The 26,136-nt window shown below is 45.2% G+C and overlaps 1 protein-coding gene across 3 annotated transcripts in view; it reads right to left on the reverse strand.

Annotated features, from left to right (window-relative positions):
* The window catches only part of FAT3 (FAT atypical cadherin 3), a 563,581-nt gene that overhangs the window by 43,860 nt on the left and 493,585 nt on the right, over window positions 1-26,136 (reverse strand). For 2 of the 3 annotated variants that reach the window (XM_029208387.1, XM_029208385.1), the window contains exons 13-18: window positions 13,838-14,231; window positions 11,082-11,292; window positions 9,687-9,824; window positions 8,403-8,546; window positions 5,228-5,425; window positions 1,336-2,134 (exon numbers count right to left, since the gene is read on the reverse strand). In XM_029208387.1, coding sequence (XP_029064220.1) covers window positions 1,336-2,134; window positions 5,228-5,425; window positions 8,403-8,546; window positions 9,687-9,824; window positions 11,082-11,292; window positions 13,838-14,231 — 1,884 coding nt within the window. Of the gene's footprint in view, window positions 1-1,335; window positions 2,135-5,227; window positions 5,426-8,402; window positions 8,547-9,686; window positions 9,825-11,081; window positions 11,297-13,837; window positions 14,232-26,136 lie in introns of all 3 variants that reach the window. The other variant, XM_029208386.1, reaches the window with a different exon arrangement.

The raw sequence follows: 26,136 nt of genomic DNA on the forward strand, positions 1-26,136 counted from the left end.
CCACAGTACCTTTAGGCCAAGTTTTCACTGGCTAGAAAAGCTCCAGGTGCAATTTTCTTCGAAGAGGGCAGTGAATTTATGGCGCCACATGTCAGAGAGAGAAAAAGAGGGAGAGAGCGAGGTTTCTTGCTGACCACTGTGGTCATGCAACTCTGTGCAGCTATGGCCTCTGACCAGGGAAGGTCAAGGTTCAGTGACTCTAGTTACGTCGACAAATACAAACCATTCCATCTCTGCCACTCTGAGGGCTGAATCCACCCCTTGACTGTGCTCCAGAATATCTGGTCCCTGTTTTTCACTGAAGCAAATCCAGCTGCCTTTCCCCTCTGTGATAGCTTCTGAACTTGTTTCCCTGCCTCTGGCCCGGCCCCGTCTAACCCATTCACCTCTGCAGCCAGCAGGCTCTTCATGAAATACAGACCTGATTCTGTCACTTCTCCCCCCTCAAATGAGCCAGTGGCTCCCACTGCTTTGAGATAATTTCTAGAACTTCACCCTGGCTAATGGCTCTTCTGTGATCACTGGGCCGACTCACAAGTCTCCTTTGTCATCACTGGAAATCTCTTTCAATCCCCTCATTGTAGGTTGCTGTCTTGCCCCTAAGCCTCATACAAACAGCCCCTCCGCTGGAATGCTGTCCCTCCCCTACCTGTTATCACACGTCTAATTCCTACTTTTTTTTTTTTTTTAACATTGAAATATAGTTGATTTACAATGACTTGTTAGCTTCAGGTGTACAGCAAAGTTACTCAGTTCTACATATATATATGTATATTCTTTTTCAGATTCTTTTCCATTATATGTTATTACAAGATATTGAATATAGCTCCCTGTGCTATACAGTAGGTGCTTATTGTTTATTTTACATATAGTACTGTTATCTGTTAATCCCATACTCCTAATTTATACCCTCCACCTTGCCCCTTTGATAACCATAAGTTTGTTTTCTATGACTGAGAGTCAATTTCTGTTTTGTAAATAAGTTCGTTCATATAATTTGTGTTTGGATTCCACATGTAGGTGATCTCATATGATACTTGGTGCAGCCACCATGGAGAACAGTATGGAGGTTCCTCAGAAAACTAAAAATAGAGTTACCGTATGATCCAGCAATCCCACTCCTGGCCGTATACCCAGAAAAGACAAAAACTCTAATCTGAAAAGACACATGCACCCCAATGTTCATTGCAGCACTATTTACAATGTGCAAGACATGGCGGTCAGTAAATATTTTGTCCAATGAGTAAATGAACGAATGTATGCATGCCAGGATGGTAATCCAGGCCACCTCTGAAAGCTCAGGACTGGGGAGGGAACTCTCCGAACCGCACTCACCGTTACAGGTGCAGCGCACGTTCCTGTAGAAACGCGGGCACACGAAGCTGATGCGAGCTGTGCTGTAGGTCATGAGCGCGTGGGAATCCAGCGACAAGCCTTGCTCGCAATGCTGCTCCTGGCAATCCAGCCCGGAGCAGTTCTTCTCCAGGATGGCTGAGATGCGCATGACGTTCTCCAGATGTCTCCTGGCGTTGGACAGCTTCTGGATCAGGTAGGCCGGCTTGTAGAACTCACCGTTGGGCGTCTCCACCGCGAACAGCATGTCCAGCTCATGGGTGCCCGCCACGGGCTGGATGCTGATGATATGCAGGCTGTCCTGCTTCTGGGTGAGGACCGCGTTCCGCAGGGTGCGCCGGAACCCGTGCATGTGCAGCCCCACAAAGTCCTCGGGGGATACGTTCTCGAAGCGGATGGTGACGGTGTTCTGCAGCATCTCGTGCACCAGCTGCTCCACATGCACGACCACGTCGATGGGCACCTGGAAACGGCCATCACTCACTGACACGTTCAGGATGTACTTCCCGCTGTCCAGGCCTCCTAGGGCGATGATTTTCCCATCGTGACTGTTCACCTTGAACAAGCTTTTCTGCTCCGATTTCAGGGCAAATGTGAGGACATCATACACATCTTGATCTGTGGCATGGATCTTCCCAATGACCCCACCAGGAAAGTCGTCCTCCATGGTGACAATGAAAATTTCCAGGGGGATGGCTGTGGGCTTGTGGATGCTTTCCTCGATGACCCGCACACGGATGTAGGAGTTAGAAACTTGCTGAGGTTTGCCTGAGTCTTTTGCCTAAAACAACCAAGAGGGAGAAAGCCAAGGAAGTAAGAAAAAAAAGATAATAATTAAAAAAAGATCAACAAAACTCTGAAGATGTCTGTTCCTTTAACCATGTTTGCTTCTTCCTCCATCCCCTGCCACTATTCTGCAAAATGTTGGGGATGTGCATTTAAGTAAGAGGAGTGATTTATCACCTGGGGTCCCCATATGTACACTCTGTTATGGACAATAAAATGTGTCAACACAATAAAGCCATGGGGGTGAATTGGGAGGGAGAACAGAGGGTGCTATAGGATCCAGCATGCCCACAACAGGCTGGCCTTATTTTAATTTTGGACAGAAGCCACAGGGGAACCCCATAAAGTGGCATTCCCACTTGTAGGAGAAATCTTTGTTCTCTTTGGCTTCTTTGCTTTTGATTGGACCAGACAGCACTTTTCTGCACATTTAAGAAACAATGTTATTTAAAGTGAGAAGTACACAATATCAGGGTTTAGAATAAAAGATGGTACACTGAAGGGCAAAATAGGTAGCCTGAAAAAACCCATTTTGACTTCCTTCTTTACATAAGAATTGACAGAACCACTACCCTGAAACAGATCATTACTGAGAACCTGCCATGTGCAATGTGAAGGTAGTCAGTGCTGTAGGACTTCTGAGAAGGGCAGGTTCTCAGGGGCTGGGTCCCCAGGGCGGGTATCTCAAGATGTGGGGCTGCAAAGGACCTTGCAGGCCAGGTACCATCTGAGGAGATGTGTCCTTGTATGTAGAAGGCAGTAGAAAAGCACAGGCTTGGTCATCACAGAGACCTGAGTTTGAATCTTGGCTCTGCCTCTATGCGTCTGGCCTGGAGTAAGTCACTTAACTTCTTCGAGCTTCAATTTCTGTATCTTTAATTTGAATAAAATAGTCATATCTACTTCACAGGATTCTTGTACTGTGGGGATTAACAGACACAGTGATTGCAACGTACTTAGCACAGGCTTGACTCATAGAAGTACTTAGTATGTGAGAGTTAATGTAATGTTGTCATTTTTATTATTACCATCACCATATGCTTTTAAAAATGAATTATATGAACCGGAGATGCTGAAATGGAAAATTCATGTAAGAAGAGATAAATTTAGCAAATTAGGTTGAACTTGAAGTGAAACTGTGTATGGCCTCAAAAGACAGTGATGGGGCTTCCCTGGTGGCGCAGTGGTTGAGAGTCCGCCTGCCGATGCAGGGGACGCGGGTTCGTGCCCCGGTCCGGGAGGATCCCACATGCCGCGGAGCGGCTGGGCCCGTGAGCCATGGCCGCTGAGCCTGCGCGTCCGGAGCCTGTGCTCCGCAACGGGAGAGGCCACACAGTGAGAGACCCGTGTACCGAAAAAAAAAAAAGACAGTGATGAGTTTGGACACTATAGGCCAGAGGTTGCCCACTCAGATGTTGAAAACCAGAAAGGTGACAGAAAGGCATGAAGCCACTGGGTGTAAGGTGGCAGAATCATGGGCTTGTGGCCTGAGAAGGACTGCACAGTCATGTCTGCCTAAAGTCTGAAAGAGTCAGAATTCACAAGTTTTCAGGCACTAGGGAGCTCAGATGGATTTAGTTTAGGGGTTGGCACACTTTTTCTGTAAAGGGCTAGATAAGAAATAGTTTAGGCTTTGGGGTTACATGATCTCTATCAACTACTCAACTATCATTCCAGCAGAGAAGAAGCCCAGAGCATACGTAAATGAATCGGTGAGGCTGTGTTCTAATAAAACTTTACTTATAAAAACAGGCTGAGGAAAGGATGTGGTTCAGGGGCTATTATAGTCTGTTGACCTCTGGTTTAGTGGAATGACATAATCAAAGTGGACTGATATAATCAAAGTGGAATGATTAGCCTGGAGGGGTGTAGGGATAGATCACAAAAGAATGAGGCTGAAGCCAGAGGAACACCCGGGAGGCTTCTGCAATAGTATGAGTATCGGGCGATATAGAATAAAGTGGGGTGATGGCAAAGGGAACATACCCGATGCACACGGGGACCTTATGAAGGCAGAAACGTGCGACTTGGTGGTAGTTTAATATAAGGGACTAGTAGGAGGAAGCTCTCCATGGTGTTTACAAAGTCTGAGTTGTGAAATATGCTCTCTAACAACCAGAGAAGTTATGCAAAGAACGGTACTAGCTTCTGTGAGAAGGCACTAAAACTCTCTCCTTGCCCTTGAGGACCTATACTGTGATATAAAATCATTCACATAATATTGTTGGACGCATGGGTGGCAACTGAAGAGTTTATCAATGTGCTTGGACCCAAAAGTCATTAATTTGGAAGGTTTCGTGGAGTAGAGTAAGCCATAATTTATCCAAAGAAATAAGGTACACAATGAAATGCTACATAAAGAATGGCTATTGTTATTATTGCCACCATTAATAATGAGTTTAGGTTGCCCTCTGTGCCAACTGTGGGTAAAAAAAGTCACTCAGTTTCACTGATGGGACCCACATCTTGGTACTGGCAAAATTTGCACCCAGTGAATTTTTGGTGCTCTCTCTTTCCTGCTCCTATCCACACCCTTCCCATAACTGCCACTTTTGCCTCTTTGTCTCACTTCATTTTACACCATGACCTTGAAGAAGCTGAAATGTTGGGAGGCCATTGCCATCTGAATCCCTGTTCCCCTCCCATCTCACTGCGGAAACTTACCAAGTTGAGGTCTCTTCAAAAGCAGAGGCCATGAAATAGCTCAATCACATTAGGACAAGGATTGGTTCCTTCCCCACTTGGCTTGACCTGGGAAATACTTCTCAGTACCAAGCAGCAAGCCTTGACAAATGAGTTGTCTTTGGGGCTCAACTAGAACCCCAGGAATTTTCAGAATGCAGATTTAAGCCCAGTGACTGTCAGCCCGGCACACCCTACAGGAACATCCCACTTCAACAATGATGCTTCCTTTCCTTCCTGTTCAACTTCACATACAGAGGCCACTTTTATTGGTGTGAAATTGAATTTGAGATTAAAATGAGTAATGAATTATGTTGACTTGCTTGACAAAGAAAACCCAACCAACGGGCCCAGCAACCAGCACGAGAGAAAGCTGGCCTGATGCGGCCAGAGGATGAGGCTGTACCTGGACGCACAGCACATACTCTGGAGACTCCATGTGCTGGAAGACCACGGCTGAGCGCAGGATCCCATCCGAGTCCAACACGAACGCCTCCTCTTCGTTTCCCGACAAAATAGAGAAGGAGAAGGGAGGCCCATTGTGAAAGGAGTCTCTGTCTGTCACCACGAGCTGCAAAATGCTGGTGCCTACTGGCTTATTTTCCTGCATAAGAGAGTATATTAAAAGGGAAGATAAAATTACACCTCTCTTCACATCTAAAAAGAAAACCCATCACTACCAGCTGAGAGTGCTGTGCTAGAAACAGGGCTTTTTGCGGAAGGGACTCCCTGTGATGTTATCTTGTCTTCTGAAAATGTGCTGGCCTCTGTGAGCGTCATGTTTCCCATCCTTCCCTGCCACTCCACAGCTGCCCTGTGAGACAGTGAGCTGCAGGTGAAAACATGAGGACTTGGCTTTGAATGGGTTTGCAGGTTCCAAGGATGCTGCTGGTTATACCTTGTCCTCGAAAGGCTGGAATTGCCCTGAGTTCACCCGAACGGCTCCAGAGATACACGGTGCTCATCAGCCTTCATGACGATGTCAGAAATCCTCTCGGGACAAGAAAACATCAACCTTTCAGGATGGGAAAGCACTTCGTCACACTTACCACAGCACGGTTACGCGGAGGCCCAACATGGTGACACGAAGTCACAATACCGGACTCTTTAGGGGGACATCCTGGCGACTTCCCAGGAAAAATACAAAGGTGGGCATCAGGTGAAAAACAGGGCTTTTCACCCCAGCCATCAGAACACAGTTTTGCTATTTCTTAAGGGAAGGGAAAGGGGATGGGATGGATATTCCTCAGTTAGCGAATGAAGAGAAAAGGAATTTGTAAGTTTTGGAAGTCCGGATGTCATTATGCCAACATGATTTTGCAGAAACTCTGCCTTCTACCCCAGATGGAAACACAAAGGCTCCTAGTTACTCCTTCTTGGGCCCAAGGTTGTCCTTACTTTGAAAACACCAAATTGAACTCCTCGGTGGCTCAGGCACTGGTTTCCTTGCTCTGCTCTGTTTAGACTTCAGCATTCCCACGGCTCGGGCCTGAAATCATTTTCATTAGTTCAGGCCTTCTGATGACATTGACTTTGGATTAACTGAGTTTGGGTCACAGAGATGGAGACAATGATACCCTGCATGACAGCAGTCACGGGCGGGGCGGGCGCACTCATGTTTTAGGCGCTGAATTAGTCTTATGAGAACCATGTGTTGGAAAAAGAAAATTATTCTGGGGTGAACAACGGGAGGAGCATTTTTTTTGCAGGAGAAAAGAACCTCAGAGACTTCTCATGTTGCTTCTCCTCTCAAGTGACCTTTTGGTTATCGGGAACTAGACACCGTCTCCCTCTGGAATAAGTTGTGGAAACGTCCCAGCCCAGCATAGATTTATTGGTGCAAGCTGACAGTATCCTCAGCACCACACAAAACAGAAGATTTATTGATTTGTTTGCTCCCTCTGTAAAAGCCATTTCCTCCATACAAGAGAGAGGGTAAGAGGATGTGTGCCTGAGGGGTCGCATCCGAGGAAGGAGGGTGAAATAGAACACAGACGGGCCCGGTGTTGCAGACAAGAAGCCACAGTCACCGCTCGTGGGCTCAGAGTCTCTGTTCTCTCCCTGCTGACTTCCTGGAGTGCATGTGAGAGCAGTCTGTCAGGCTGATCGACGCGTGTCATAAAACTGACCTTGAGTAGGCAGAGCCCATTTGGCGCTGGGCTAGTGAGCGGAGGTGGGGCCGGGGGGGCAGAGAGCAGCATCGTGGGGACAGGTGGGGAGCAGAGCCGTGAGGGAAGCGGCAGTAGGGGAAGGGGCAGAGCCTGGCGGGGAGCTCTGTGGAAGCTGGAGAGGGGTAGGAATGCACAGCTGCTGGAATGAGCATCAGAGAGGAGAGGAAACCAAAATACCGCTGGGGAAGGAATCGGGTTTTTCTGAGAAAGGGGTAGGAAGGGAGCAGAGAGCTGCCCAGCCTGATTCTGGGGGGGCTCAGTGGTGTGGGGAGCTGGGGGCCTATAGATGGCCAGACTCAAAGTCTTGAATGTTGTTCCAAAGGCGCCCCTCAAGATGGGCGGGTGATTCTGAGGCTGATTTCCTAAAGTATCTGTGGTCCCCACAAGACACATATATCCATCCCTGTCTCCTGTAAGTCCTCCATGCTGACAGTATTCCTGGACTGGATTTCCTGATCCTCTTGAAGTCGGACTTTCAGCTTCTAGAAATACTGGGAAATGGAAGTAGCTTGGCGCTTAGTACCGTGCTCACGAGATATCTTTTGAATTAAAAAAAACAAAAATAGCTGGGAAGAAAAGTTGTTCTCTCTGAGAGCAGAACACCAGCAGTAAGTCACTCTCTCCTGCAGTCTAATTTTAGAGAGCAAGTGGGTTTAAACTGGTAAACAAACTGCTTATGGAAGACTGATTTTTTTTTTTTTTTTTTTTTGCAGTACGCGGGCCTCTCACTGTTGTGGCCTCTCCCGTTGCAGAGCACAGGCTCCGGACGCGCAGGCTCAGCGGCCATGGCTCACGGGCCCAGCCGCTCCGCAGCATGTGGGATCCTCCCGGACCGGGGCACGAACCTGTGTCCCCTGAATCGGCAGGCGGACTCTCAACCACTGCGCCACCAGGGAAGCCCTGGAAGACTGATTTTAATGAGGAGCAGCTCTAGCCTGATGGCCAATCTCCCTTTGACAAACAAGATGGTTCGTATCAACCTCCTTCCCCTGCTAGAATAGCACAAAGTGGCTTAAAGGCAGTCTGTCACTGTGGGAAGAGAATAGTCTTTTCAGAAGACAGACCCGAGTTCAAATGCTGACTCTATCACCTAACAGCTTCATGATCCTGGTTGAGCTACTTAACCTCTCAGATCCTTATCTCCTTCACTGTAAAGTGAGGGCGGTCGTGAGGACAGACCTTGTACGGAAAGCACCTGACACTTGAAAGAGCCCCATTGGCCATAGCGCTGATCGACGTTTTATGAATCAGTTGCAGTAGAAGAATCAGGCTCTTTTCGTACTAGCCCTATGATGGGATGAGTAGATATTAGGTAAAAACAAGAGTAAACTTAGTTACAAGAGTAACTAACAGCGGAGGAAGGAGGATGAGTGCATAAGGACAAGAGCCTGGGAGGCCAGATTTGCTCACCTGAATCACAGCGGTATAGTTAGCAGGTGTAAATACTGGGCTGTTGTCGTTTACATCAGAAATATCAATGTTGACAGTGGCAGTTGAAGACATCGCAGGAATGCCGCTGTCTACTGCCTGGATGAGCAGGGAGTATCCAGACACCTGCCAAAGCACAAAGGGCCGACAGTAAAGAATCACAGCGCTTGCTTCCTTCTGGGCTCACTCAGGCGCTGCAGGCTCACAGTGCTTTGCGGAAGACGAGCCATCTTCACGTTGAGTCTTTAGACCGGGGTTTTTCAACCTCGGCACCAACTGGCGTTTGGGGCCAGATAATTCTTAGTTGTCGGGGGCGGACCTGTGCGTTGCAGGATGTTTAGCAGCATCCCTGGTCTCTACTCACTAGAAGTCAATATTGCCTCTGCCTGCTTGTCACAACCAAAAATGTCTCCAAATATTGCCAGATGTCCCCTAGGGGTAAAATCAGCCCGGGTTAGAACCACAGCTCTTGGCCGTTGTTCAAACTATAACAGTTGTCACAACTGATCTGTCCTAAGTATTACTTTTGATACTTTGGGAGTATATTACGGGCTTCTATTACCCAGTGAAGTCTTTCTACGTTTAAGCGTCACGCCTATGGCATCTTTTTCCATATTTAAATTTCACTTTGAAGACATATTTTTGGTCAAAAAAGGCAGTGTTTAGAAACTTAGTTTAACCTCGGGCAGAGGAATCTGCTGGATCATTCTTTCTGACCTAGATACCTTCAGGTTATCCTTTTGTATCTGCTCACTTAGGGTCAATGCTGTTCATGAAACCAGGACCACAGGATCCCGACGCTGAATATACTTTTCTGCTTTCTTGCTTTGGAAGGACCAAAATTCAAACCATCTAGAAAGTCAGGTTTTTGCTTTTTCTTTAAAGCCTCCAAAAATAAGAAAATACCAGCATCTACTGGCAACAAATTCTTTCTAAGGTCTAATGAAAATACCTCCTGCTGCATTTTAGTCCATCCCTATTTACTCCCATTATTCAAGGTGTGTTTTTTTGTTGTCGTTGTTTGTTTGTTTGTTTCTTTTTTTTTTGGCTGCACCTCAAGGCTGATGGGATCTTAGTTCACCAATCAGGGATCGAACCCAGGCTACGGCAGTGAAAACGCAGAGTCCTAACTACTGAATCACCAGGGAATTCCCACTCCCGTTATTTAGAATGGAGAACCTTCCTACTTATACTCATGGAGTCTGTGCCTGATTTCAGTGAAGGGGTGGGTGTGGATGGGAAGGGAGCAGGTCTAAACTAGCTTACCCGTTCCCGGTCCAATTTCTTTTTAACCTTCACAAGTCCCAAGACAGGATCCACAGCAAATTCACCGTCTCGATCTCCATTCACAATGGAAAATCGAATCTGTCCATTGGGCTGGCTGTCTGCATCTTCTGCTATTAGCTTCACGGGACACAAGCAAAACAAAGCAAAGACATGACATGACAGACAGAGAAAAGGTTTATTCTTAGGGTCCCAGGTCTGTACAAATGGGCACAACTCTGAGAGTTTTCTTAGGCGTTCTACTCACCAATGCCAGTGATCATGCACCAGGGGAAGAGATTTGGGGTTGGCCATGGGAAGAGATTTGGGGTTGGCCGAAGGAGGAAAGCACCATTACTAGAGCTGCCGTTTTATTTATGTTCATTTTTATCTGCCTACAGCCTGATGCTTGTTAGGCCTGATTTTCCTCCGGCCTTGAGCCAGTAAGGATAGACCCAACACTAACTGATAGGGATACTTCGGTGATTCTTTCCCAATTCGGCAAAACAATGGTCTCTGCCACTGAGTCAGGTATTTTCTAAACGTATGCATTCCCATGTTAAGGGAGTCCAAGAAAATTCCCTTTCCCACGTGGCAAACACACAGCCCCACTGTCTGCTGCTCCACATTGGTGATGTTGGGATTTATATGTATGGAAATAGTCTTGTAATCGTTTCAGGCCCCAGGAGAAATGGCCTGGGAAGTCTACCTTGGATGTGTAAAGAATGAACACCTGGTGCTGCAGGAGCCAGATATGAGGCTGGGTGGAAGGGACCTCTCCCACCTACGGGTAATGAGGGTGCTGAGGACGGGACTGACTCACTGTTCCCAAATGTAATTTCTATGTCTAAGAGAACCTGTGTCCTCCTAATACACAGCTTGCTCTTACTGGTATAGAAAAAATTCCTTCCAGAAAGAGCTCCTTTAAGAGTAACCAGTCAGTCTTAAGCTTGATCCCATTTGTAGCTGCCCTTCTGTATATGTGTGTGTGTGTGTGTGTGTGTGTGTGTGTATGTATGTGTGTATTTGGGGGGGTGGGGAGGATTTTTTATTCTGTCCTTAGCCATCTACTAACTTGTCATCCGAGGTCACAAACTAGTAGGAGCTATCATTAGAAATTCATTCCATGGTCTGTTTTGTTTCTCAAAAAAATACACTCCTGGGAGGAAAGTGATGAGTGATCACTTATACCTTGATATAAATGAACTTTATCAGACCCTTTCTAACAGAATGTGGAGAAGGAGTAGTTGAAAGGCTGGTGTCTGACTAAAGTTCTTGGGGACCAAAGGATGCTGAAAAGAGAAAGTGCAAAGAGAATCCAAGATAGACTCTGCTCACTTTTTCACTCTCTTGAGGATTATTAGTCCCAGGTGTCTGGACCACGCCCCTGGCACCTACCAAAATGACAGAGTCCCCGACCAAGGCGTCTTCACTTATGACAGCACTGTAGACATCTTGGCTGAACTCGGGAGGGTTGTCATTCACATCTGTGAGGTTGATGTTGACAGTGGCCATGGCACTGAGGGTGGGGGTGCCCCCGTCTTTCGCTTCCACCACCAGGTAAAACTTTCTGCATAGTTCAAAGTCCAGGACCTCAGACACAGAGATACTCCCTTTGAAGGAAAATGGGGAGCTTTAGATTTGATTAGGAAAAACTCTGGTCAGCAGTCCCACAATCACGGTAATATTTGTAACATCATTTCCAGCCAAGAGTTTGAGATATTCAGGAATTTGTTTACTTAATACCCAGCTGAAAGCAACCCGGAGTCTGATTAATGCTGTCAGTTAAAACATTGCTATCCATCAGACACGATGCTGAAGAATCAGGTCTTTGCATGTTTCCGCAATAGCTTCTGAACTTCCCTCAGGCAGCCTGAAAATCTCTGGCATTATTGACTCTCAGGTAATCTGGGAGGAGGGACTGGGGCGAGCATCCCCTGTGAGCATCTCCCCAGGACTCCTCAGGTGGGCCCAGGCAGGCTGAGAGTGTGCCAAGATGCGTGGACGTGATTGTATGACCCCGTCCCTCATCAGTAAGTGTATACTTGCAGACTTAACCTAACTCTTAAACTGAATTAACCACTAAGGTGCCTCCCCTACTCATAAGCCGCTTTTCTGAAACTTTTATGGCACAAAGAGGACAAAGACCTCAGAAAGTTCAGGATATAGTGATGTGACGGAAAAGGAAACACTTGGGAATCTGTTGCCAAATAGCAAGTGTGAGTTTGGTGTCTACAACTACAGAGCAGAGCTAATACCCATGGCACAGAGCTACTTAAATTAAGCAAGGAGAACAGGTGAAAGCAGCTAGGTGGGGGGACCTCCGCGAGGGGCTCCTTGAGTGTTCTTTCCCTCCCATCCTAGCCCTTTCTGGTGGGCGACCCAGTCCTGCCTCCTGCACTTGGTAGCTGGTCATTGTACCGTCTGCAGAGCAGTTCTCGAGGGCATTTACCTCTCTCTCCCACCTGGAAAACAGTCACTAGGACCAAGGTGAGTACATCACATCTGTTCTCTTTCCGGACAGGCAGCTTCTCAGGGAGCTAAGCCTGCCCTTCTACTTAAGGTGAGAAATAGAAGTCGTACCTAAAGCAAGAGCCTCTTTCTCTCCATAATTATGTTTTCTTAGCAATTACCACCCCTAGCGCTTTATTTTGCATCCCAGCCTCGTTATCCAGAGCCAGATTTAAACAGTACTCAACCATTTCCCCATGGTATTCGTATACAATGGCCATAACTAGACATGCTAAGGCTAACACATATTTAAATGAGGAAAATCCCCATACATTTTAATTTGAAGTAATGCACTTAATAAACAGGGTTACTACGGGGAGAAGCTGCTGCTGCAATCCTTCCATTAACGTTTCCGCCCTCCTATACTAAGGCAGGGACTACGTGTCCTGCAATTTTTGCACCCCCATGGCATAGCAGTGCTATATAGAGGTTAGAGCATGTATTCCAGAGTCAGGGAGATCTGACTTCAAATCCTGGATCCCTGCACCACCCACAACTTACTCACATTGGAAAAATTAACCTCTCTGAAGCCGATTTGCTCATACAGAAAATGGGAGAAATAACTAACGACTTAATAGGAATCTGGTGTATCTGCCATGTTACATGAACGTTGCTAATTGCGATAGTTTCTTGCTCATATGTCTTGGATTATCCAACAGAAAACAGACCTCCTTTGCCCTCTTGCTCAACAAGTACATATTCCTTGAGTGATGACGGAATTATGTCCAGTGGCCAGAAGGTATGAGGGACTCACCTTTCTCATCTGTGAAATGGGCTGCCTTGCTTATTCATAGGGGGATAGGTAAACAAATAAGAATATCCACAAAAGAGCTTTGAAAATATTAATATAAACACTCTTTGAAAACGCAAGGGTGAGTATGTTTACTTTTCAGAGAATAGCCAAACTTTTTTCTGAATTATCCTCTTCACTTACTCAAAACAGCCCTAATAGTTATTAACTGCCCGAGGAAGAGAAAGCCCTAGGGCTCTCTTTGTTCTCTTGGTTTCTTTCTAGACATCTCTTCCCCAGGAGATGCCACGCCCTCCCGCAGAGTTTGAAAAGGGTGTGGTGAGAAATGGCAGTGTTCTGACTATGGGAGCAGTGAGTAGGAATCAAATACAATGCCCATTCTAGCCGGCCGGGTGCTGGGTTTAGAAGGCCTGAAGGTCACCGTGCAGATCACTCATTAACGTCTGCCTTGGTAGGTGACCAGAGAGTGGCAACCTGAGCGTGGACAGTGGCAACTGGAGGCTAATCCCCAGGAGCTGTTCCAGCACAGAAATATAGGACCCAAGTAACAAAAACAAGCAAACAGAAAAGAGAGAGAAACAAACAGACCCTGAGGCTCCATCTGCAAATACTATCTCCCCATCTTGAACCACATGACTGTTCCCGAGCTTGTCAATCTGAAAAATCCTGGTGCCAACCTAGGGGCCAAGTATTTGCCCAGTGAGCCCACAGCAAGGAGCTGAAACTTAGCAGGGGGCATCGTTGGAACAGAGTGTCAGAGGGCACTCTGAGGTCGGCATGCAGGTCCTTCTCTGAGAAGACTTGTTTCCACCAAGAAGGGCGGTTGATTAGAGGGTTAGGAGGAGAACCAGGGTATAGTGAAGCCTTAGATTCTAAGTTGGTTGCTGTTTACCCACCTGTCTTTGGGTTGATCCTAAATTTCCCTTGCTCATTTCCAGACCGGATGAGGTACGTAATCTCGGCATTTGTGCCTATATCTTTGCTGGTGGCAAAAACAACAAGGACTTGGGTGCCAGGGGAGGTGTCCTCAGGCACCGTCACCAGGTAGTCCCTCCTCTCAAACACGGGGGGGTTGTCGTTAATGTCCAGGACGGTGATGGTGACAGTGGCCAGAGAGGACAGGGCCTGGCCGGGGCTCTGGTCGGTGGCCTGCACGCTGATGCTGTAGGAGGACTGTTGTTCTCGGTCCAGTGGCTGCTCCAGGATGATGATGCCAGACGAGCTGTCGATGGAGAAGAACCCGTCGGCTGAGTCGGCCAGGGAGTACACGACCTTCCTGTTGGTGCCTGTGGGAGACGCGAGAGCGTGAGTGGAGAGTGACGCAGCCGGACGCTCTCTGCACTAGAAGACTGTGGCTTTGATGACTGTCTGACGGCCACACAAAGAAAAACGGTAACTGTGGAAACCAATGGCTCTGGTCCTACGACAACTTCAGTTTATAACAAATATACAACTGAACCAAATGGTAAAGAAACGGAGAATATTGGTAAGAAATATCAGAAATAGTTGGATCTAAAGCAAAACGTTTTGCATGCATGTGTCACGTTGTTATGAGTCCTTCCTTCAATGTTTTCAAATAACTGACCAACTGTCTTGATCATGTTAGAGAAACTGACTTCAGTTCTTCTGGCTCGTGTGGCTTGGACAAGTTACAGTCTTTCTTACCTGCCTAGGCCACAAGTAAGATGAAAAACGCTTTGAAAACAGTGAAGAACATATAACCTATTATTATTCAAGCCCTCAAGCAATTTCTTCATATCTTTATAACCTCCATCTGAAACTTATCCTGAGGATCATTATGCGTCTCCTAATAAACAATCCAGAAACTTAATAAAAAAAGAAATAGTTGGATCTTCTTAATATATTAAAGAACACCATGCATCCTTAAGAAAAACTCTAAGATGCCAATAGGTATAAGCGTCAAGATGTGCCACAGAAAGAGAAAGGCAAATTAATTAATTAACTCGACAAATTTTTATCTAGACTCTATCAGGCACTATTCCAAAGACTAGAGATTCTCATAATGGACAAGAGACAAACATTTCCTGAGGGAAATTTTTACTTTCTGGTGAGAGTAAATAAGAAATGAACAAGAACAAAGAATCAGTAAAATACATGGTATGTTTGGGAATAAAAAGGGAGAAGAATGAAGCCATAATGGGGGGTAATCGTGAGTGCTGGGGGGAGAGGGAGTTTGGGAGCTGGGGAGAAGGGTGGTCCTTTTAATACAGGTGGTTGGAAGTTTGGCATTTGAGTGAAGACCCGAAGGAGGGAGGGAGGGAGTGAGCAGTGCAGAAATCTGAGGAAGAACGCCGCAGGCAGAGGGACCCAGACAAGCCTGGGGTGGGAGCCGAGCTCGTGTGTTTGAGGAGCACGGGGGAGAGGACCAGTGTGAGCAGAGTGAAGAAGAGAGATGCAGGCGATGAGAGCAGGGTGGTGACGCACTGGGGAGCAGATCGCCCGGAGGGGTGGTGGTTGGTGGTAGTTGGGAAGCGCTGGAGGGCTCTGAGGAGGGGAGTCACACGATATGAATTAGATATTAACAGGATGGCTCAGGCAGCTGGTTATGAACAGAACAGCAAGACAGGAAGCAGAGACCCACTGGCAGTCTCCTGCAGGAAGACAGGTGTGTAATAAGGGCAGCTGGCATGGATGGTGGTGTTGGAAGGGGTGAGAGGTGGTCGGGTTCCAGATGTACTCTGAACACGTGGGTGTGAGAAGTGAGGGGCCCTAAATGTATTCTGAACTTGGAGGTGGTGAGAATAGATCGCTTTCTCACCGTGGAGCTGGCAGGATGTGGGATGTGAACGAAAGAGAAGATCCCAGAATGACTCTTAGGTTTGGGCCCGAGCGACTGAAAAGAGGGAGTTACCATCAATTGCCATGGAGAGGACTGACTGCGGGAAGACTACAGGATTTGGATGAAGATCACGGGCCCTGTTTTGCACCGATTAAGTGTGAGATGGACATTTTATATTTAAGTGGAGATTCAAGTAGGAAGTTAGCAGAGGAGGCTGGAGATCAGAGGAGAGGTCCAAACTGGAGTTACATTTTTGAGGGTTTTCAGCATTCAGAGAGCCAGCGGAGCCAGAAGAATGGATGCGGTCATGGGCTTCCCTGGTGGCGCAGTGGTTGGGGGTCCTCCTGCCGATGCAGGGGACACGGGTTCATGCCCCGGTCCGGGAAGATCCCACATGCCACGGAGCGGCTGGGCCCGTGAGCCATGGCCGCTGAGCCTGCGTGTCCGGAGCCTGTGCTCTGCAACGGGAGAGGCCACAACACTGAGAGGCCCGCATACTGCACAAAAAAAAAAAAAAAAAAAAAGAATGGATGCGGTCGTAAGGGGGAATATAAAGGGAAAAAAGAAATACAGTGGCCAGTAAGCCTAGAGCACCCCATCAAAGGAGGGAGAGGATCTAGTCAGAGGGTGGTCTCCAGTTCCATGACTTAAAGAAATGCACGTAGTTACCAAAATACCATTTTACCTTAATATATACTAAAGCTAAAACCTACCAACCAGGAAATGTTCATTAACAACCAACAAATCAGTGAATGGTGATTGGACCAACTTCCGATTCTGAAGATTGATTTAACTGTTTTCATCTGAGGGGCTCAGCACTTCAAAATGGTTTATAAACCTCAAATTCACTAGGAGTTACAGTTTATAAGAAAGAAAACATAACAACTTCATAGGCTGAAAAAGCATCAGGTTAAACCTAGACGCTCTTAATGAAGACAGTCATTAGTCATGACTTTAGCTATGACAACTACCTGAAAATGTCTTTTGCGAATCATGGACCCCTAGAATATAAGCTCTTACAGGGAGGGCCTACGCACTGTCATTTTCTACTACACCATCTCACCATGGGGACAGGCCTTTGGCAGTAATAAGAGTTAAACATTTTACTCCCTCAATGTACAGTTTCCCTTAAGCCAAAATTCCAAGCAAACCAATAAAATCATGGAGGGAATGACAGAAATTGCATTATGTGGCTTTAACCAGAAGGTCAACATTGAGAGTTTGTTCATGGTTCCATTCCAGAGAGTCCACTTTTTCCAAAGTTTCATCATTTACTTCTATTTCTCTTTCAAAACAACCACCCCGTGATATATAAACATCAACCTCTGATTTTATTGGTGCTGGGATGAAAAACAAGAAGTCTTTGCTCTTTCCTTGCTCTCCCTTGAAATAAGGCCCCAAAGCAGGTGTTTTAGAGTTGCTTTCTGGCTACTTTTACAGGTGGCTGCAAGATTAAACTTTTCAACATAAATTCCTGGGGTGAATACACAGAGGATCGTGGAGGTGATCAAGCTTGCACCTGAAAAACAATAACCCTGCCTGGGTGTCGGAGCTGACTGTGTGCCCTGGGAGCTGCCTTGACTGACGGGATAGTGTCAGAACACCTCTCAAAGGCACAAAAATGCATTTATGGAAACACATCAGTGATTGACATAAATACACCACATGGGTTTTCAAATCACACATGTTCCCTGGATTTGACTCCCAGCCCCAGCATATGGAAGAGCTCCCTTACCAACAATAAGATGGGGCAGGAAGTTCATGCAGGATCTTTCATCTGAACATCTGCTGACAACACCCACTTCACTGACGCATAAACCAAGGGCTGAGGGATTTCCCTGGTGCCACTAGCATATGTAGGTAAGCAGGAGCGACAAAGTCCTATTTTCAGATGTGCTCCTGGATAAGCTTCCTCTTCAGGCTTGAAGGTCACGTAGGAAGAAGGCCATTTCTGACCCTGTTCTGAAAGCCATGGTGCTCCAACCCGCTGAGTTAGGAGAGGTAGGGGCTGGGTTTGCACACTGCCGCTCTCTGTGGCAGCAAGGCCCAAAGGGAAGGTGCTTTTCATGACTGCCTGTGTTTCCTTCACTGGGACAGATAGCTGAAATCTAATTAAAAATACTGCCTGTGTTCCCAGTCTGCAGATTTCTCTCCCAGCCCTATTCAGAGGCCCTCGGCTCTGCTCAGACCTCCAAGCAGGAGAGGCCGTGTTTTCAGAGCTTCCAGCTCAGCCAGCTAGCCCTGTTGTTGGAACCCTGCATTTACAAGGCTGACATTGATCAGCCACACAAAGACCACGGCTCCCCTCTGGGTAGGTTCTGTTCCTTTAAAGCTTAGGGACAGGGAGTTTCTGCTTTATCACAGCAGAAAACCATCCCCAACAAGTTGCGGACCCAAACTCCCCCCACTCCCCGTATATTTTGCTTCTGACAGTATCTTGTGCATTCACACCAGGAGGAACAGGGAGATTTACGGTTTACCTCTCCTTTCTGTTACCAGTCAGACTTATATGAAAGTAAGACTAGAAAAGGTTGGGGCAGGGTGGGCACCCAAACCAACAAACCTGCTAAGTGGTATCTCTTGTGATTTGGTAGTTCTGAAGAAAAGAACAGGATATATTTTTGGAATGTATCTAAACTCCAATTTAGACACAATTGCAACAGATTTCAGTGGTTTCTAGGAATCAAGTCAGATGCGTAAATGTCAACGTGCAGGCAATACTTCTGTTGGAGCACTCGGGTCTTTTGCTGTATTACCAGGCAATGGGGGCTCTTTGTTAAATGAATGCAGGTCCCGTCACTAAAGTGGAAACTTTCTATCCAAGGGCGTTTGATAAATGCCATTCTTCAAATCACCAGCTTTTCGCTACGTACCGGGCAGAAAAGATGAACCCGAGCAGAAGACTTGCTTGCTAATTGGTCTAATACTCTCACTGCATGTCACGACGTGTTATATTAAGGTATAACATTAATCCATCATTTCGTGTCTGTGTTTTTAAGTACCTAATTCTCTTCTCCAATTTGCACTTAATTTAATGAGGACGGAGCTACTCAGCTTCTTAAGATGCTGAAATGCCAGACTACCAAGAGAAGTATGATTTTCATTGCATGTGAAGTTTCTGTGCGTTAACTGTGGCACATGGAGCGGGCAGGCCCTCAGAGGATTAAAATCAAGTAAACAGAGAATGCTTAAAATCCCGATTTGCTCAAAGGAAGTAACAGGTAGTGGCATTTTGTGGAGTGGGGTGAGAGGAAAGAAATAGCATGTACAAATTCCCAGAGAGAAGGCTATGAAATCCTGGGCATCTATATTCCCTCCCTTGGAAGATTTCTAAATGGAGGCTAGGTTCCTCTCAACTGGGCCAAATGAAAAGAGGGACTGTTTGGGGAGCATGGACTGTACAGAAAAGTCAAAGTTTTAAATGCTTAGGAATGAAGGCAGTGTGGTGCAGTCTTGGAAGACAGGAGATCTTGCTTTAGCCCATGGGTTTCCCAAGTATACTCATGTAGCTTAACCTCGTTGGGTCTCAGGTGTCTTCATTTTTAAAATGATAGAACCTAGTCCATTGAAGTGTAAGATGATCTTCCAGCACTGTGATTCATTTGCAAGTTAATTAATGGAGTTGGTTTCATTTTTATTTTCAAAGGGCTGACCCTCTCCTCCAACTGGCTATGAGTTGCTGGACCTGGGCATAAATGGGCTGAGTCACCAAAGGAAAAGTCCACATTCAAGCCGGTGAGGATGAGCTATTGGACTCTTCTGGATGGGATGAAAACTTAACACAGTAGTTTCATACCATTCAGTTACATGTTGAGAGTTCACACATATATTTTACAGCAAGGCTTTTATACCTCAGTGAGAAATAACGCCCACTGCTAGGATCATCCCCAAGGATCTCACCTAGTGTCAGATGAGCTCAGCTTGATACTTGAGACTGTTAGAATCAGTACCAAAACCAAATGGCCAGAGCAGCCAACACAGCAAGGACACTGAGACTTTTTTTAACCTGGTCTTTAAAAATGTTTTCTCCCCTCCTTCTGAGATCAAGCTCCCTGGGCTTAAGGAAACTACAAGAGCTCTGCTCTTACTCAGGGGGTCTCATGACGGCTGCTGCTTTGACTCTGTCAGGGCAGGGCCGTGTCTGTGACCTTCACACTCTATCCTCCAGTGCCTGCACAGGATCTGGCCTGTAGGCAGCACACAGAAAATGGCGGTTGTACTAAATTGCTGTAAACTGGCTTTTCTAAAGGGACTTGAATTTATACAGAATAGATATCTGGGGAAAAAGTAATTTGAAACAGTCTCGACAATCATACTCTAGAAACACTTTTGATTTTGGTTCTAATCATGTGGTTTCGTATCAGCTTGACTGATATACTGAGGTGTCATAATTTATGTACAGTGTCTAGCTCATAAATTCTGAGAAATGTACATCTCCGTGGAACCACTATCCGCATTAAGATACAGAGCATTGCAATTGCCCCTTACAGTTCCTTCATGTCCCATGGCCGTCAGTCCCTCAATCCCATGACCTAGGCAATCTAATAAGTTGTTTTGAACCAACACTTTCTCCCGCCTTCATGAATGTCTATTTATCAGTGCTTGAAATCCCACAAGTACATTTAGATTTCAGTCTTTAGGACCCAGGCGTGGTGATTAAGACACATTCTTATTTAAGCTACAAGGATCACCTTTTGACGAAAAATGCTAAACAAAGCTTTGGTTCTTGAATATGTCATTGCACTCCTTTGCAATAGGCTTATCCTTAAAATATAGTACTTTTGAGAAGCACAAGGGTTCTGTCTTTCTCACCAGAGACCCTGGCTATGACCCTCCCATTTGATAAGGATTTGCCAAGTGCCACTTGTTTGACTATTCCAGGCACCATGCTGAGGTGAAGTGGAGCCCAAAAGATGCTTCCCTAATCCTAGGAGCTTAGCAAACTGACAAGGAATTACGTAAACTATTAACTATGTATTAAAGTAATATCTTAGCTATCAGATAGTTTATGGTTTCCTGCATGTCTTCCAATCCTACCTGAACTTCAATGTTGAGTTCTTTTGATTTTACCTCTGAGAGACCTCTTGAATGTCTGTGGCCGGGACTCACAGTCAGGCAAGGCTCCACCTTCTCTCACCTACACTGTTGCAAGAGACCCCTAATTGCAAACTCGGACTCCATCCTTTCGTGGCTAAATTTAACCAGAGTTAAGTTCCTAAAACGCTGGGTCCAGTCCTGCCCCACCTGCTCAAGATAGTTACCAACTTCTCACTTCTTACAGCAAGAAGTAAAAACGATTGAGGATGGCTTTCCAGTCCTTTCCAGTCTGGTCCCAGCCCACACTCTCCAGGTCACTTCCTGCCCCACTTCCCTGTTGGGTGGTCTACTGCAGTCGCTCCTGAAGACACACTCACATTTACTCTTGCAGGCCTCTGCTCATGCTTTCCCTTCTACTCAGAACATCCTCTTCCCCGCCTTCACTTGTCAAAATCCTACATATTCTTTGCAGGGTCTCCTCTGGGATAGCTTCCTTAACTTCCCCAGTTGCTCCCTTCCCTTTGCTTCCTTAACATCATTATTGCATTCTCATTAGTTATATTTATATCCTTTCTCCCACTAGATTAATGTATCATTTAGGCAGAAGGACCATGTCTTTTTTTTTCCTTTCCACTTTACTTTTCCCCCCCGTTTTATTGAGATATAATTGACATATAGCCCTGTATAAGTTTAACGTGTACATAATGATTGACTTACATATATCATGAAATGATTACCACAGTAAGTTTGGGAATAGCCACCCTCTCAGGTAGATACGAAATTAAAAAAAAAAAAAATTTTCTTCGTGATGAGGACTCACATAGGATTTGCTCTCTTAACAACTTTCATATATCACATACAGCAGTGTCCATTATACTTATCATGTTGTACCTTACATCCCTAGTACTTATTTATCTTATAACTATAATGGGAAGTTTGTACCTTTTGACTGCCTCCATCTGATACTCCCCACTCCCACCCCCTGCTAAGGGGCTGTGTCTTATTATCTTTGTATCCTGGTTCTGAGACCAGGGCCTGGCACACAACAGGAGAGAATGAATGTTGAACTGCAGAAGAAACAGTCAGGGGACCACAGCAAGCGTATGATGAGCTGCTAACACGATGAAGGTAGGGGTGGTGTGCACACTGCTGTTACATGCCCACCGCAAATGCATGGGCCAAAGAACTGAAGAGCCTCCAAACAGTGCGAAGTGGAGAAGTCAGAAATATTTAATACTAAAAATGTACATAAACATTCATAGGGCTTCCCTGGTGGCGCAGTGGTTGAGAGTCCGCCTGCCGATGCAGGGGACACGGGTTCGTGCCCCGGTCCGGGAAGATCCCACATGCCGCGGAGCGGCTGGGCCCGTGAGCCATGGCCGCTGAGCCTGCGCGTCCGGAGCCTGTGCTCCGCAACGGGAGAGGCCACAGCAGTGAGAGGCCCGCAAAAAACAAAACAAAACAAAACAAAAAACCAACAACAACAAAAAATTCATAGATTATATACAAAGCTATTGCTAAATAGATGTTCTCATTTGTGAAATAAACTAGTAACTACACAATTTCCCAAGAATAAGGACTGGCTGAATAGAGCACAGTACATTCATATCACAGAATACTGTATATATCATTACGTAAAAGTGTAAAAGAGTATATAGTGACACAGAAATATGTTTGCAAGCCAGTGAAAAAAGCAGGTTACAAAACAGTATCTAGTTTAGAAGCCCATTTTTGTAAAGAACAAGGTGGAAGGGACTTCTATCAAAATGGTAACATTGGTTAGAATTGACTGTTTTTTTCTTTTTGTCTGTCCTTCCAGATTTTACACAGTGGACACAGATCATGTTTGTAATAAGTAAAAGAATTATTATAAAACTCATGTACATAGAAAATAATTCTTTAGTTTCAATCTTAGAGAGTAGTCAAATTTTCAGGTTATTTTCCAGGCCAGTTTATTTCTCAACATACATACTACTTGAAATAATTGTAGAAAAAGGTATTTTTATAAGATTCTTTTTCTGGATCTTTCCATTCCTCATTTTAGTTTTTGCTCAGAAAGGCACTGACTTTACTTAGAAAATCACTTTTTTGGGGGTCAAAGTCCTTATTATAAAGTTATTTCAAGGGATACATTCTTAAAACTATTTAAGCAGTAGAAGAAAATTGCTAGCCTCAAATTCTTCTCTCATTGTCTGTGGGAGGCAAATAAAATTCTATCACAGTGAAAGAGCTCAAACTGAACGTTCTTTTCTGTCTTTAAAATATGCCTTCAGATGATAGGAAATAAAGCAGAAAGTTGCCCTGAGGAGTTCCATGGAATTGCAATTACTTCTGAAGTTAGAAATGACTTTTAAATAGACTCTCTAATTATGTCTGCTTTAAGTGCCTTTTAAAAGTTTTTCATTGGGTGATAACTAATCCTGACACATTCCCACATGCAAAATACCAACTCTGGGGTTCAGTAGTCCCTTTTGACTCTTTTTGAATAGTCAAAAAAAAAAAAAAAAAAAAGACAGAAGGCAGCACCAGCCACAGAGTAAGGGAGATCCTGACTGTACCAGAAACTTCTTGGGGACTTGTCATTTGGGCTGGCACCGGCTCTGCTGGGTAAGACTGGCCACAAGATGTGAGTTCTCACAGAACATAAAAACGCAGGGGTCCTTGTGTGTGTGTGTGTGTGTGTGTATGTGTGTGTTTCTGTTTATCCTTCATAAATTCATTTATTTATTTTTTTATTGGGGTATGGCTATTTTACAATGTTGTGTTAGTTTCTGCTGTACAGCGAAGTGAATCAGCTATATGTATACATATATTCCCTCTTTTTTGGATTACTCAGCAATTAAAAGGAACGAAATTGGGTCATTTGTAGAGACGTGGATGGACCTAGAGTCTGTCATACAGAGTGAAGTAAGTCAGAAAGAGAAAAACAAATGTCTTATATTAATGCATATATGTGGAATCTAGGGACACTTGTTTAAAAAATGTTAACAAATGACTTATTTACAAAACAGAAACAGACTCACAGAGAAAGCAAACTTATGGTTACCTAAGGGGGAGGCATTAACAGATACACACTACTATATATAAAATAAACAACAAGGACCTACTGTATAGCACAGGGAACTATATTCAATATTTTGTAATAACCTGTAATGGAAAAGAATATATATATATATGTATATACATATACATATATATATGTATATATCTGAGTCACTTTGCTGTACACACCTGAAACTAACATAATATTGTAAATCAACTATACTTCAATTACAAAAAAGAGTGAAGAAGTTCAGTGCAGCCACAGCAGAACATTAAACCAACGTGGGGCCCTTCTAAACACGGGGCCCTGTACAGTTGCAAAGGCTGCACACTGATAAAGCTGGCCCCATTGCTGAGATTGCCTTCTGTGATCCCTCAGAACTTGCAGCTCATCAGGGTATAACTCTTTCAAGCATCTATGGCTTGGCACTTTGCTAACTGGGATAGTCAATAAATTTACTTATGTATTAATAAATTTATTAATTTATTTTATAAATAAATTAATCCATCAACCATGTACTCAAAACTCCATCTCTATTGGGGCACAGAACTTCTGTGCTGAACTGCCACTCAGCAGTACCACTAAAAATGTTTCCTGGGTGGGTTGTTGACTCTGACCATTGGATCAATTCATTCATCCATCCAATAAATATTCACAGGATTTCTGCCATATGGTAGGCACTGGGGATACAAAGAAGAGGGTCACAGTATCTCTACCCTCAAATGTCTCCTATTTCTCGGGAGGCAAACATGTATATAGCTGATTGTTGGAGAGAGGTGGCCAGGGGAAGTTTCCCAGAGATGGAAACAACTGAATTCAACCATGAAGGAAATACAGGAGTTGTCAGGAGTACCAAAGTGGGAAAGTGACAAGAAGAAAGGGCATTTCGGGTGATGTGAACATATGTGAAGTTAAGAAAGATGAAATTGCAAGGGGCACTCAGAGAAGGGTTAAGGGATCAGTATTGCAAAATTACACATTTAGAAGGGCAGGTGCTGAAGCTGTCTGTTTTCGGAGCTGCTAGCAAATTACCAGAGCTGTTATAAGCAATTATAGCTATAGTAAATGAAAAACTGGGCAGAAGTTAACGGATAAATTAGCAGAGAGAGAAGAAGGAAGATTGGAAGGGGTGAGATGGAGAGGGTGTGTGGGTGGGAAGTGCTATGTAATATGGGAGAAGTTATTCCAAGAGCTCCCCGCTGATGATGGACAACATAATTGCCCCCATCAAGGAGGCTTCACAAGGTGAAATGATAGCATGTATCCTGCAGCAAAGCTGATAAGCATACTCCACTGACTCTCAACATACCCTGCAGAGGCACCAAGCCAAAGCTGGGGTCCTTGGATTCTGCACAAAATGCACAGGGGTGATTAGAAATTCCTCCAGACAGCTAGCGCTCCCTTAAAGCCATCCTGTGTACTGCTGTGTGTTGGATCAGGATCGATTCGAAGGAGCAGCTCAGAAGGCTGCTACCAACCTGTGGCATCTATGGATGAGACAGCGTGTGAACGTGTGAATTCACGGGAATGAGTCACAGAGATCAACTCTTAGAAATCAGAATTCCCTGCCTATAGGTGACCGCTGAAACAGTTCACTAAGATACTCCTTTCTGAAAGGAATGCACTGTTTTATTTGATAACTAATTGTTTTGACCTCCCCCTGCTTGGAAGATTTTAAAAAGAGTAATAATAATTACTTATATGTGTCCAATGCAAAGACTCCTAAACCAGGCAAGACATCACAGTCAACTATAGAAAAAAATGTACGTCCAGACCCATCTCAGACTTCCTGAATCAGATTTTGGAGATGGAGCCCTGGCCTGTATGTTTATTTTTAAAAAACTCCCAAGGGGATTCTGGTGTACAGCCAGGGTTGACAACCAGTTTGTCTGATTTTTATGTGTTATTTTATCTCTGCTGCTGGATTCTGGATTTGGGAGGGGGTAGTTCCTAGTGCCCTAATCAACTGAAGGCATCCCATTTTCTTGGGCATAGGGGAGGTCAGTCCATTCCCAAATTAAGCCCCGTGTGACAGAAATATTATCTCCAATGACTGGAGAGGGGAATTTTCAGCCTCTGAGATTTCTACACAAGGGAGCCCAGGCTCTGTGTGTAAAAACACTTGAGAAAGGAATCCACATATGTTCTAGACATGACGTTAGGGGATTTAGGTGGAATGTCTACTTAGTTCTCCCAACAGCTTGGCAGTTCAGCAGACATGCATCGAGCATGTACTGGGTGGCTGGTGCCTTGCCTGCACTGGTGACTGGGCTGGTATGCCAGCCCTCCAGGAGCTCACAGTCTGGAGAGA

This window comes from Monodon monoceros, unplaced genomic scaffold (assembly GCF_005190385.1).
Source record: "Monodon monoceros isolate NGI ecotype Baffin Bay Population unplaced genomic scaffold, NGI_Narwhal_1 Super_Scaffold_7, whole genome shotgun sequence".
NCBI classification, from domain to species: domain Eukaryota; kingdom Metazoa; phylum Chordata; class Mammalia; order Artiodactyla; family Monodontidae; genus Monodon; species Monodon monoceros.